This window comes from Diabrotica undecimpunctata, chromosome 8, assembly GCF_040954645.1.
Source record: "Diabrotica undecimpunctata isolate CICGRU chromosome 8, icDiaUnde3, whole genome shotgun sequence".
Lineage (NCBI taxonomy): Eukaryota > Metazoa > Arthropoda > Insecta > Coleoptera > Chrysomelidae > Diabrotica > Diabrotica undecimpunctata.
This window is the reverse complement of record NC_092810.1, coordinates 83,356,905-83,371,287: the sequence shown is the minus strand read 5'-3', so window position 1 is coordinate 83,371,287 and position 14,383 is coordinate 83,356,905. Positions and strand designations below refer to the sequence as shown.

Genomic DNA, 14,383 nt, shown 5'->3' with positions numbered 1-14,383 from the left:
AGAATTTAATGGCAATTTATTCCGGCACGTGCTCCAAATTTTGGGAATTTATGGGAAGCAGCCGTGAAATCATGTAAACATCATTTAAGGAGAATTTTAGTTAACTCTCCTCTTACATACGAGGAATTTAGAACTCTTCTTGCAGAGGTTGAAGCGGTTCTAAAATCCCGTCCTTTGGCCCCTCTTTCCTCTAGTATTGACAACTTTGAGGTATTAACACCTTCACATTTCCTTATTGGACGCAAACTCAGCTTCTGATCCAAGTATTATGGAGATACCAGTGAATCATCTGTCGCATTGGCAATATGCACAGATGCTACATCAAAATTTTTGGAGTAGATAGTTGAGTGAGTACCTTGCCAAATTGCAACCAAGGCACAAAGGGATAAAGAATTCCAGTAATATTTAAACTGGACAATCGGTTATCATTAAGGAAGACAATCTGCCACCATCCTAGTGGCGATAAGAAAGAGTGAAGGAACTGTTCATTGGTCCAGACGGAAATGTGCGAGTTGTCTTGGTCAAAACTCAACTGGGAGAATACAAACGTTCTATTTTAAAACTGTGTCCCCTCCCAGGGACAATCATAGTGATTAAGTGTTCATTCCATGGACGTTCTTTATTTATACGTCCATGGTTCATTCATTACATATATAAATATTGGTTATGTTACAATTTTATATTTTTTCAGTTTTTACATGTTTAAGCTTTATGTTGAAATTGTTATTTCAATGTGGGGGGAATTTTTAGGACTTTTTATTTTGTCAGAATAAAGGGATTTTTAGGTTAGTCTGGCAACAATGTAAAGTTACAAACCGTACGACTATTGGACCAATGGGCATAATGGCCTCGCCCGAGTGGGCAATGTAAAAAGATAATTGGGAAGTTCTTAGCGGGATCAAATTTAACTTCAATTATAATGACTAGTCATTCATATATTGACTTATTATTATACTGTAAATCTTTTTGCATTTAATGCTTAATTTAACTTTAATCTTACTACAAAATGACTACATCCTTGTAGAGCTTATCACATATGGAGGTAACATCATTATATATTTAATTTGCAACATAACTGTCGAAGTCTGAAACGAAGAATAAATGTTAGCGGAATGGTACACTGGAATCATATGTCCACTGCATATAAAGGGAGGATGGAATGTATAAATTCTTCTTCTTCTTCTTTAAGTACCATCTTCTATCGAAAGTTGGAAATCATCATGGCTATGCGGACTCTGTTGACTGCCGCTCTAAAAAGTTCTGCACTACTGCATTCAAACCATTCCCTTAAGTTCTTAAGCCAGGATATACTTCGTCTTCCCATATTTCGCTTTCCTCGGATTTTGCCTTGCATAATAAGTTGTAATAATGCGTATTTTTGCCCTCTCACATGTCCTAAGTACTCAAGTTTTCGTCTTTTGATAGTTAATATTATTTCCACCTCATTTCCTATCCTTCTAGTTACTTCCAGGTTTGACATTCTTTGAATCCATGATATTCGTAGGATTCTTCTGTAACACCAAAATTTAAAACTCGGCCAACTTATTCAGATGGACTTGTTTTAGTGTCCACGCTTCCAAGCCATAAAGAAGAGTAGAGAACACGTAACATCGAAGCATTCTCAGGCGTAGTTCTAACCTTATATCCCGACAACAAAGAAACTTTTTAAGTTTAATGAATGATGCACGTGCTATTTCAATGGGTGTCATAATTTCTTTGGTTTGGTCTACATCTGATGTTATCCATGTTTCTAAGTATTTATAGTTATTAACACTCTCAATTGCATTATCTTCAATAGTCAATTGGATATTTGCATGTGCAGATTTAATCATGATCATGCATTTAGTTTACATGTCTAAATTACAGTGGTATAATTCTATAGATGTAAAATACAATATATAAAATAGTCATGAGCACTCTAGGTATACAGCCAAAAGTACGTGAGTGAAAGAACTCCTAGGTAAATAAAAAAGTCATTTTAGGTCAGGTATGTTCTATTTGAGAAGATCTTCTTGTTACGTCAAATCTTATTCGTTCAAAACCCATGAATTTAATATTGTCACGTCTTTGTCAACTTCAAATCAGCGTATGATAAAGTGTTAAGAGTTAAATTAGATGAAGCCATTAATGAAGGTAATATTCCCCATAAACTAATAGGACTTTTAAAAACAACTATAAGTAAAGTAATCTGCAAAATACAAATACAGAGCGACCTGTCACATGCCTTTGAAATATATGCAGAAGTACGGCAGAGAGATGTACTGGCATATCTGCTCTTTAATATAGCAGTGGAAAATACGATAAGAGATGCTAAATTATGCAATAGGGAAACATTATTTAATAAGTCAATGCAGATTTCAGCTTATGCTGACAGAACTAGATAGACAGACAGCTGACAGACCAGATAAAGAAAAGAAATTTAAGCCACAAAAACAAACTAACCAGGTACTTATAGAATACTTATCCTACCAGTTTTGGCATAGAGGTCAGACATATGGACCATCTCGTGTCTCTGCTCATCTTATAAAGAGAAAAATACTAAGAAGAATAATGGGTGTAATATGTAAAATATTATTTGAAGAAGGCGATATAATTTCTAACAAGAAGTATAATGAAATAATAAGTGGTAGGGATACAATACCTTAAATAAAAATAAGACTTAAATCAGCTATATGTGTCAAGAGAAAGTAAAAACTACCCACTCAGACGAACCCTGTTAGCGCTACCAGTAGCAAATAGGAGTAGAGGTAGACCAACACCAAGATGAAGGGATGATACGATTGAAGACTCGGGCAAAATCGGCGCAGCAACTGGAAACAATTAGCGATGAACAGAGAAGACTGACGAAATAGACTGAGGAAGGTCGAGGCTGAACTAGGGCTGAAGTAGCACTTATTCGATTAAATTATTCTAGGAATTATTCGATTAAATATATTATATTAGTACATTCGTAAAAAATAAATTGAAAGAATAGCATTAAACTCTTAACCTCTTGTAAAGGTGTCTTGACTATTCCCATCGAAAAACTGACTGTTTTATTGATAAATTTCTAATAGATATAGTCTAATAATAATACCAATATCTAATACCATAGATATAATAGAATAACAAATTAAAAATATTTACCCGAAAAACAGGACTCACAATCGATAATATCAATTTATGAGCCATGAAACGACGTCCTTGGCAACTAAGAATAACATCACAGGTACTTTCAGTTGCCAGCAATCTTAAAGCACCCTCCCTAATAACTGTCTCCATTTTTAATCTGTAATAAAAAAATAATAGGTTAATATAAGAAATAATTAACGTTAATAAATTTGTAAATAAAATGAGCGAAAGAAGTATTTTACTAGGCTAAAAATTTTCTAAAATGGAAGATGATGGTTCTTCCAAATGGACGATCTAACTATGGAATGATGGCTACATCAGAATAATATTTTATTTATACTCATCAAAGCGTATTCTGATCTTAATTAAGAACAAAATGTAAAGATCTTGGTTTTTGGTTAGATATTATGAATACAAAAACATTACAAAAAACTAGTATACTCTGTTCGATGATCCTAATTCCAACTGTCTAGTAAATTTAGAATTATGTTTTGCTACGTTGGTTTAATTTTTACTGACTGAAAGTGGCTAAAAATCCTATACAGCTCATACCAATATAATATAATGGAAAATTGACGTGCTCATAACCAATATAATGAAAAACTTTAATGCCTATTTTTATTTTTTCAATAAAAGAAGTCTGCAACAGTAAGTTTATTTATACTGTTAATACCAAGAGTTAGGAATTTTTGACTTGTATGTTTCCGAGAATGAATCGGTCAAATTATTCCCAAGCTGAGCAAATGGACTATGAAGTCAATGAGAGAACAATAACGTCATAATTTGACAAAGATGAAAAATTACAGAGAAATTATTATTGTGGGCACCCATGTCAATGAGAAAGATAAACCATGACGCGACTTAGATTTCGCGCAGTCAAGTAATCAATTTGGTCCGATCTGTTGGGAAGACGAAGACAATTTTTAAATGGATTTTAAAATTAATTTTTAATAATATTAAATACAAAATATTATAAACAACAGAAACAACCAGATATCTATATTTTGTTTTTGTATTTATTAAATAATTTCTACATATTCACAAAATAATCAAAGTCAGCTATAACTTATACATAAACATAACTTACTACTTTGTACAAACAATTAAATTAGTTATCACCACCAGCAGTCCTTTTGCCTTAATCCTACGCAGAATGGGCTATCCTTATTACATTTCTCCATAAGTTTCTATGTTGGGTCTTAGCAATACCAATCCCATTTACGACATGTTCTGCTTAAGCGTTTCGCATCAGGTCTTCTTTGATCTCCTTTTCCTACTTCTTCCAGAAACTTGGAAATCAGAAATGTTTCGTATTGGGTGATTAACGTCTTGACGTTGAATATATCCGAATCATCTTAACCTATGCTCATCTCAATTTGGCATCAATTGTTGCTACCTCTAGACATCCACTACTATACTCATACTAAATATTATCATTTTTTGTCACACCATCATCCATCTAAGCATTCGTAGTCCTGTCACATATATTTGTTGTTTAGTTCGTCTTTATTTTTAACAGTTTTACAAAATTTTTCTTTCAGTTTCATGGGAATTTTTCTGTTACACAATACACCACTCCCTCTCTTCCTTTTCCCATATATCCCATCATAATTCTACTGCTTGCATATTCATTTATTTCGCTATTACTTTATTACAGTAAAGTTACCATTTTATTTGTAGTAACTCTATGTTTAAATGAATATTACAAATATGCTGTTTTTGTCATACTAAGTTAAAAAGTACTTAAAATCTTTTTCCACAAAAGGTTGTTTTCACTGTTTTAGTTATTGTTCTTAATACCTTTCAGTATTTTCTACTAACATTACGTCATCAGCAACTAAGTACCGGCACAATGTTTCCCTGCAGGTAGTTGCCTTGTTATTTGATCCTAAGAATAAAGATAATAAATGACGACTTAGCAATTAGCCCTGATCAAATTTTATCTCCACATATTTATCTGTCTCTCCCATACCTGTTCCAACACTAGTTGCTACTCCCTTATACATGTCTCTCACAAACGTACTCAACGGGAACTTCTCTCTTATTAAGCGCGCACTACAGAATCTATCGAGGAACTCTTCCGTATGCTTTCTCAAGATCAGTGAAGACGATATAAACGTTTATTTCTTTATTTCTTTATTTCTATATTTTTCCATATGCTGCCTTATAATGAAAATTGCCTCTGTCGTTGACCTACATTGCATAAAACCAAACTGATTTTCGGATATTTCGGTTTCTTCACGTATCTGTTTATCAATTACTTTCTCCTTTACTTTCATAGTGCGACTAAGTAGTTTTATGGAACACGAGTTTGTGCATTGTTGTATTTCTATTTTAGTAAACATGTATTAATGTACTGCTTCGCCATTCGTCTGGTATGTGTCCGACTTCCATAATTCTATTAAACAAACCGTCTTCATTTGCCATTTTGTTGATCATTGCTGTTACTATCCCCGTTCATTTAACTGGTTTTATTTCAATTCCTTTATTTAATAAACTATCAAAGTACTTTTTCGCTTGATCGCTTTTTAATATCCAACATTTGACATTTAGTTCGTGAACTAGCAATTTATTATTTTCATTTTCAATACATGTAATATAACTTAAATATTTTGCTTTGTTTGCTATATCTTTGTCTATTATATATATATATATATATATATATATATATATATATATATATATATATATGTATATATATATATATGTATATATATATATATATATATATATATATATAAATAAATAGTTTGTTATTTTCTGATCGTGAATATTTAAATAGAAAATTTTTATTTCCTGGGTTTGTCGGTCTGATGTAAATAAAACTATTTAACTTTTGCTCAAACGTTCTATAAAAACACCTTTATAAAAACTGAGTTTATTCGCGGCAAAATACAAAAACTGCAGACAAATGCTACACTCTGTACCTTTAAAACTCATCTTGATTTTTGTCGATAGGATACTTAGATCAAAAGATATCGAACTTTTATCGTCGAGCTAATTTCACGTACGTGACAAACATTCAAAATCGACGGTTGGTTCAAGCGCTGTTTCTGAGAGAACGGTTTATTCTACACAAAAAGTGCTTATAAACATTTTTGTTCAAAATTATCCCAGCTACATTTTTTATTTGAAAAATTTTTTTTACGGCGTACAGTTTTTTAATAAATAGATTTTTTTGTTTTTTTACCCCCCTACGAGGGGGTTTTAGTCGGAAGCCCGGGGTAAAAGTGGTAAACTTTTTTGCATCTTTTTTGGGGTCACAAACTTAATATTATCGGCAAAATTCAACTGGTTCGTATGATTTTTAGGGGTCATCTCACTGACGACTGGACTAGTTACTGGATGGAAATATTGATGAATCTAACAATAAAACACTGAAACTTTTCTTCTCAAAACTTCCACAAAATTGATTAAAATGTTTATTTTTTTATCACAACACCTGTTTCGGTGCAGTGTCTTTCTCAAGTAATTAATTTTTGGTAGGCCTTCACACTTTATAGTCTTTAACATAATAAGATGATAAGGGAAGAACTGTTTGGTCATTCAGAATAATTATGTCCGTATTTTTTAATTTGTTAAGTTTCATGGGTTAATAGATTAATATATTAGTTAACATATATTATTTAATAGATTAGTTAACATAGATTAACAGACATTCCAATGTCAAGAAACAACTTCGAAATAGATCTGAGTATCATTAAGTAAATAGCAGTAGACCATGGGTACAACGAACAAATAATAAATAAAATTTTAAACAAGAAACTACATAAGAAATCCCTAAAATTAGTATTTCCACAACCAGAGAAAAAACCTAGTACCTTCCGCTCGAAGACATATACAGAAAAGATGTCAACCAAAATATCCAAACAAATAAAAAAAGAAAGGAATAACAACAGATTTTAGATCAGACAAAAACTTATATTATTGAAACTGGTAGAACTTTAAGCAAACATATTACAGAACTTAAAAGGACTTTCAATAATAGAAAAACAGATTCTAATGAAATAAATATTAGTTCAAAAACTAATTACTAATAATTGAATTAAACATATTTGCGACCACTTTTTGACTGGCAACCTATTATCAATGTATTCTCCCAATTTTACATGTTTGTAAAAATGTGAGTTTGATTAACCACATTATGAACGTAGTGATCCTGCAGCTAGGTCTTAGACTATTAAAGAAATCTTTTATTTTGACAAATAACATTAAATATTTTTGTATAATATAAAAATAACCTATAAATGCCTATAAGATCCTATTTGTTACTAATATACCCAATCCTAAAATAAAAATTAAAATAAGATTGTTGAACAGAGTAAAACGTTAAATTTAATTAAATTGTTATTTAAAGAATACTATAATCCATTATACCATCTTAAAATATGAAAGAACCATTAGGGGAAAGTGGTCTACATTCGGCCATAGGGAACATTCGGCTACTCCCAATATATCCGATTTACGTTTGAATTAGGCGGCAATATCAACCCAAGCTGCTAGAAGAAACATAGTCCGACCTTGGCAGTGTGTTAGCACAGACGAGTTTTAATAAGTGGTAGTTATTATTTTTTTGTCGTAATTTTTTACGTATATTAAAGGTAAGTTTTATGTGTTTAATTTTTTGCTTGATTTATAAGTTACTTTTCTTAATATATGTACCAATTGCCGTGCATATGATAGAACATTTATTACTTTTGTAATGGTAGTAAAACATGACCTTCAAAACATTGCCTAGTTTTTCAATTTTATTTAATATTATTTTTAGAGCACGTGGGGAAGTTTCGGCTAACAGTTATGGGGAAGATTCAGCTAGTAGCCGAATGTTCCCCACGTACAATATTTGTATATTGATCTTTTTTATATCTAATTAAGTAATAATTTCTGTTAAAGTTAAAAGTTAAAGTTCTGTTAAGTTAAAAGACAAACCATACAGTCAAGAATTAAGGCCCTTTTAAAGAAAAAAACCAAAGGAGAGCTTTTGGCTAGATGGGCTGATTCAGGCAATGAAAGTGAAGGGGAGGCTTCGTATACTAGCAAATATACAGCTCGTCAAGTTTTTACTTTGCATGAAGAGTTCGAGTTTGTAGCTTACATTAAAACATGTTCCAACTTAAACTACGGCCTAAACTATAAATATATAAGGAAACTGGCTTATGATTTTGCTAATGCTCTACCGAATACTACACCACCAAACAGTTGGGAGTTGAATAAAATGGCAGGTTAGTTTATTTCTTTGTACATGTGTAAATTCAAGAAGCTAAAGAAATATTTTTTAGGTCTGGAGTGGCTACGTTGCTTTATGAAAAGATATCACAACGATATCTCGCTTCGCAAACCCAAAAATACAAGTATAAGTAGGTCGATGGCTTTTAATAAACCACTTATAGAAGATTTTTTTACCAAGTATGCCAGTGTCCTGGAAAAATACAAGTTTAAGCCGGAAGAGATCTGGAATCTGGACGAAACTGGCATAACGACAGTTATGCCACCTGCTAAAGTTATTGTCCCAAAAGGCAAAAAACAAGTGGCTCTCATCTCTTTACAGGAGGGAGGTGAGGTTCGTAGGGATGATTACTGCAGCTGGTGGAGCAGTACCACCCGTCTTTGTGTATCCTAGAATTCGAAACCCTGAAGAATATTGAGGCGACGAATACCCAATATCTGCCATGGCGTTAGAGAATAAGAAAGGATGGATGACGTCTGACCTTTTCCCAAAAGTACTAAAACACTTTGCGAATTCTGTTAAATGTTCTGTGGAAAGCAAGGTACTTCTGCTCTTGGAAAACCACGAATCCCACATATCTGTAAAAACCATTAAATTGTGTCGAGAAAATGGGATCGTTTTACTATCTTTTCCACCTCATACGACACATAGAACTCTACCACTAGACTTGCCGTAAATGTTGCCGTATTTGGACCATTTAAGTCCTATTTAGCTACAGCTCAGCATGATTGGCTACTTTTAAATTCTGCAAAAACCCTTACAATTTGACATGTGGCGCGTTTAAAAATACTGGTCTGTGGCCAATAAATCGACTTGTATTCAGTAATACAGATTTTATACCAAGCGCGGTATCCGATAAACCATTAATGGAAAACAAGAGGTTAGTTCTATTGATACCATACAAAGTGAATTAAACACCGAAACAATTCCGCAAATTTCTTCAACATCAAACTGTGTAGTAGAAAAAATTATTAATAAAACACCTCCAGGCTCGCCTCAAGTTCTTCCCACATCGATTAACACACTGAGTCAAATTAGACCATAACCAAAGAAACAACTTGAAGGAAAGAAAAAACAAATAAATAAGAGAAAAGCACACTCAACAATATATACAGACACGCCGGAATACGAAAAAAGACAAAGTTTAGATGCAGAGAGAAAAAGGAAACTAAGTTTAGAATAAGGCATCAGTAAAAAAAGATTTGATTACAGTGAGTAGGAAAAGAAATATTTCTATGTCAAGCGAGTCTAGCACTGGCGTAGTTTTGCAAGATTGTTCGTCAGACGACAGCGAAGAAGATTTCGAAGATTTTAAAGCCATCCCCGACAATGAAAATATTGGCGTCGGAAATTTTGTTCTTGTTTCAAAGATAGACATTTTTTATGTAGGTCAAATAACTTCTTTCCAAGATCAGGATTACGAGGTCAAATTTCTGCGCCGCAAAAATAATACAAACAGCTTCTTGTTTCCCATTGTCCAAGACATTGCAGTAGTAGCAAAAAAAATTGCAGCTATTCTGCCTTTTTCTTCCACTCATGGAACTGCAAGAACATCAAGTGTTTACAAATTTAATGTTAACTTTTCTGGTTTAAACGTAAGATAAAATACATGTTTAATTAAGTTTATAGGTAGGTACTTTTCTTTTACTCATATTTACTTTTAGTGTATTTTGATATATAGCCGAATGTGCCCCTTCATATGGCCGAAACTACCCCTTATGTGGGGTAGTTTCGGTCAATTGTAAAAAAATTTAAAAATAAAAAAATATGAGCCAACTTTAGGTCTAGATTTTTTTGTCTTTTAAAACAAGTTCCTAATAAGTTACAGTTTCATAAAAAAAATGGTTTCTGAATTATGTAACCAGTTTTTTCAAATTTGGCTTCTCAAGGCCAATATGCCGAATGTGGACCACTTTCCCTTAGATATATAGCTAGTTTAGCTAGCGCAAATGATGAAGAAATAGAGTTGCTAGAAAACACGCCACAAATTCGATCAAATATCTGTATAAATATAAGTGAAGTTGAAACGCATTTTTTCTTTTTACACGTTATTTGCCAGGTTACGTCAAAATAAGGGATCTTTAAATAAAAGTTCTCTTGTCTGTATTTAATTTAAATACAGGCGGCGTTTATGTTATTAACGCAAAGTAATAAAGGACGCACAACTGCGCATGCGTAGATGTCAAATTTAAGGTGCTTTGATTAAACGTCGTAATTTATGACATTAAAATGATATAAAATACGACATCAATAACTCTCTACAGTCCATCTAATTTACTTTCCGTTGCACGTCATTATCATTGACAGAGATCGAAGTTTACATAGTTGCCAAAGTATAAAAAAATTCTATATCCATTTTAAATTAAATAGGTCACATAATTATTGCAAAAGTGAATTATACAACAAAACAAATTAATATTTAATGTAAATAAATAGAAACAAAACAAGAGTTAAAAAATAATCTTGTTAAAAACAATTTGAGCCGCTTGTATGCGTCGTATAAAGATGTAAAATGGAATACTTAAACAAAAACAACACTTTTTTCATTACTTATTAACATTAGTCAACACCGCAACTGTCAAATAAGTGTTACCAATTTATGCCAAAATATCACCTTCGTTCGATTATAGTTACAGTGTGTTCCGAACAAAATGTTCTTCATAAAAACGCTTTTAATGCATTTATACAAATTAAATGAAACATATTGTATATTTCTTTAAGATAAAATTAATAGAAATCTTTAAATATTATTTCTACGCTTATATAATAAAATATGTCTAGTGGCTGTAATGCCAGTGTACTCGGCAAAGTGATTCTAAAAAAGAACACACCTACTGCCTAAATATTTCGTGTTGGTATCATGTGACCTCACGGGCTATGACACGGATGACGTGCAACGGTAAGTAAATTAGATGAAGTATATTCATTATGTTAATCATAGTTTCCCTAAAATGAGAGAAAAACTGTTTTGAAGGTCTTTCCGTACAATTTTTTAAAATTATCTTTTGTATAAACATTCTTCTGATAATAACAAACACAACAAACAAGAATTATCTAATTTTGGGCAGTCGTCCAGAAATGATGCCCGTACAAACATTTTGGCGATTCATTTTTATTGATATACATAGATTTATTGTTTTCAACTTAGGTAGATAATGACCTACTTTATTCTGAAAATTTGTCATTAAAGTTTAAAATTGTGGTCAATTTACTTGCAAGAAATCTGAACTTTTTAGTAATGTCTATTTTTTTCTTAATAGGATTTACGTTAACATAATTATTATTGATTGTTTGTTTCCCTAAATTGGTTCAGGAACACCTTTTTCATTTATCAGCCATTTTTTATTTTTGTTTTATATAACTTAACTTCAAACAATAATGATTGTCTTACGAAAAATTGCGCATTGCAAACCTGCAGACATAAATTAAGTGTGAATAATTAATAGGATACGTTATATAATGGTGATAATTAAAAAAAAAATGTGACACTTCTAGTTTTAAAATATGTTCATATAAATACAGTTATTATTTTTAAACGTCGTATTTAGTTTATATAATAATTAAATTTACTATCAAATAATACTTATTTATATTTTATTATTAATTTAATATTTCGTCTGAATTTGACAGGTCTGTGAAAAGTAAATAACGTATTGTTACAAACATGCATTCTACGTAGCCCATAATATAACCAAATATAACGGTTGCAGGCCGGGACGAGAATGATCTGTCCTTCTAGAACAGACGGGAACTGTCGACCGCTGGAGAGTTCGACCTGACAAGCGCGAATTATAAGTGGGCTACTCGAGAATGTTCTAGTACATAATAACTTTTGTGTATAAATATACCTTCTATGAGTTAGAGTTTAGTTGTTAAGATACTATCGAACTGTAAACTTATAAATAAATATATTTATATAAATTCGAAACACTCGTTTTATTTAAAAACGTTACAGTTGGTGTCCGGTGTGAGGATAATTGATTTATTTAAAAAATAAATTCAGCAGTGACTTTTGAAAAAGACTTTTGAACTTTTGAAAAGTATTGTCCGTCGGGAACATCCACGTAGTTTGTTAGTGATGTTTGTACGAAAGAGCCTTTAAAAAGTACGTGTGTGCCTGATCAAAGATGCTGCTAGTAGAACTTTCAGTAAAACAGTTGCGTGAGCAACTAGAAGAACGCGATGAAGACTGCAGTGGGTCCAAGAAGATACTCCAAGAACCACTGAAGACTATTTTTAGCAAGAATGGAGACCACCCAGAGACATTCCAGTTTCAATCAGCAGAAGAAGCCGTTTTAACTAAAATAATTGATGGAAAATTCGAGAATGTTCCAAAAGATTCGATGGAACGTCTCAAATGATTAAAGAAACTTCTAAAAAAAATGACAATAAATTTAAAAACGTCTCGCAAATGATTGAAGAAACTTCTAGAAAAAATGATGAACGATTCGATCAAACATCTCAAATTATTCAAGAAGTAGCTAGACAAAATGACGAGAAACTCGAAAATGTTTCTAGAAGATTCGACCAAAAATTTGAAAATATTTCTCAAATGATGAAAGAAACTTCTAGAAACAACAATGAGAAAACTGAAGAAGTTTCTAAAACATTTGATAAGATACAGAAAAATGTAAACGACAAGATAGAAAAAAAGATCAAACAATTAGAGACCATGATAACTAATACGAAAGTGCTACCACCAGTAGCTAGTGCTACAGTAGCTCTAGATTCGGTAGTGAAAGAAGAATCACCTAGAGACCAAATGAGACATCATATAAGATTCAAATTGCCACCATTTGATGGAAAGTCATCTTGGTCCATATACCTTAGACAATTTGAAGCCATTGCGACAGCCAATCATTGGACAGAACAAGAAAAGGCTGTTTCCTTGACTGCTGCTTTACGAGGTGATGCTGCGGATATCCTAAGATCAATTCCTAAGGGTCAAGACAAATGTTGCCAGACCTTGTTCACTCGACTAGACAAACGTTATGGAGATGCCCATCTACGACAAGTCTACAAGGCGCAACTAAGAAGTAGAATTCAACGAGCAAGTGAAAATTTGCAAGAGTTTGAAGCAGATGTTGCTAGTATAGTGCGGTTGGCTTATCCGGAGGTACCAGACAACATTTTGGAAGAAATTGCTGTAGATACCTTCGTCAATGGGTTAAAAGAAAGTGAATTACAGAAAGCTTTACGACTAGCAAGACCGAAAGTTCTAGATGAAGCGCTCGCTATTGCCTTGGAACATGAAAAAGCTAGTCAAACTTCACGGAGCCATCGAGTAAGAACCATTGAAGAAGGCGACGAATCAAACGATGAACGTCTGGAAGAAATGGTACGAAAAGTATCACCACGTATCAGCATCGTAACACTATGCCGAAGAGAAGCGAGCCCAGATGTTGGAATTGTGGTGACGTAGGTCACATTCGCCGTAATTGCAAGAAAATGATACAGCAGTCGGAAAACCAGAACGAGTGGACACCAAGGGGCAACTGCCGACCTCGAGAAACACAGCCCCCATAGTAACTGTTAACATTACGTCCTATTACGTCCGGTGGAATTCATAGCTTGTACATCGAGGGTCGTATCAATAATATATGTAGATTGTTTTTGGTGGATACAAGTGCAACAAGAACTATTGCACGTCCAAAAGTTGTACGAGGCCATCTTAAATTATCTCCTGCAACAGTAAAGCTTAGAACAGCAACTGGTGAGATAATTAATACATATGGCGAGGCTAATATATCAGTATCCAGTGGCCAGACCACAGTGACACATAGAGTATTAATTGCAGAGATTTCCGATGAGTTGATATTGGGGATGGATTTACTAAGGAAAGTGGGAACTGTATTGATTGTCAAGAATGGAGTTCTCGAGATCAATGGTGAAGAGTTGCCGTTTCAAAGAAAAAAAGAAAACAAAGAAGATGTTATCAGCTTAATAACTACTTGTGACGTAACAATACCCGGTAATAGTGAGAAAATTTTGATGACCAGACCTGATGGTTACTGCCGAGAGGGAAGTTTAAGGATGGTTGAAGAT

At 32.9% G+C, this 14,383-nt stretch overlaps 1 protein-coding gene across 1 annotated transcript in view; it reads right to left on the bottom strand.

The window, feature by feature from the left end:
* The window catches only part of LOC140448468 (uncharacterized), a 375,096-nt gene that overhangs the window by 130,445 nt on the left and 230,268 nt on the right, over window positions 1–14,383 (bottom strand). The window contains exon 2 of the mRNA XM_072541545.1: window positions 3,127–3,268. Coding sequence (XP_072397646.1) covers window positions 3,127–3,261 — 135 coding nt within the window. The 5' untranslated portion in view covers window positions 3,262–3,268. The remainder of the gene's footprint in view (window positions 1–3,126; window positions 3,269–14,383) is intronic.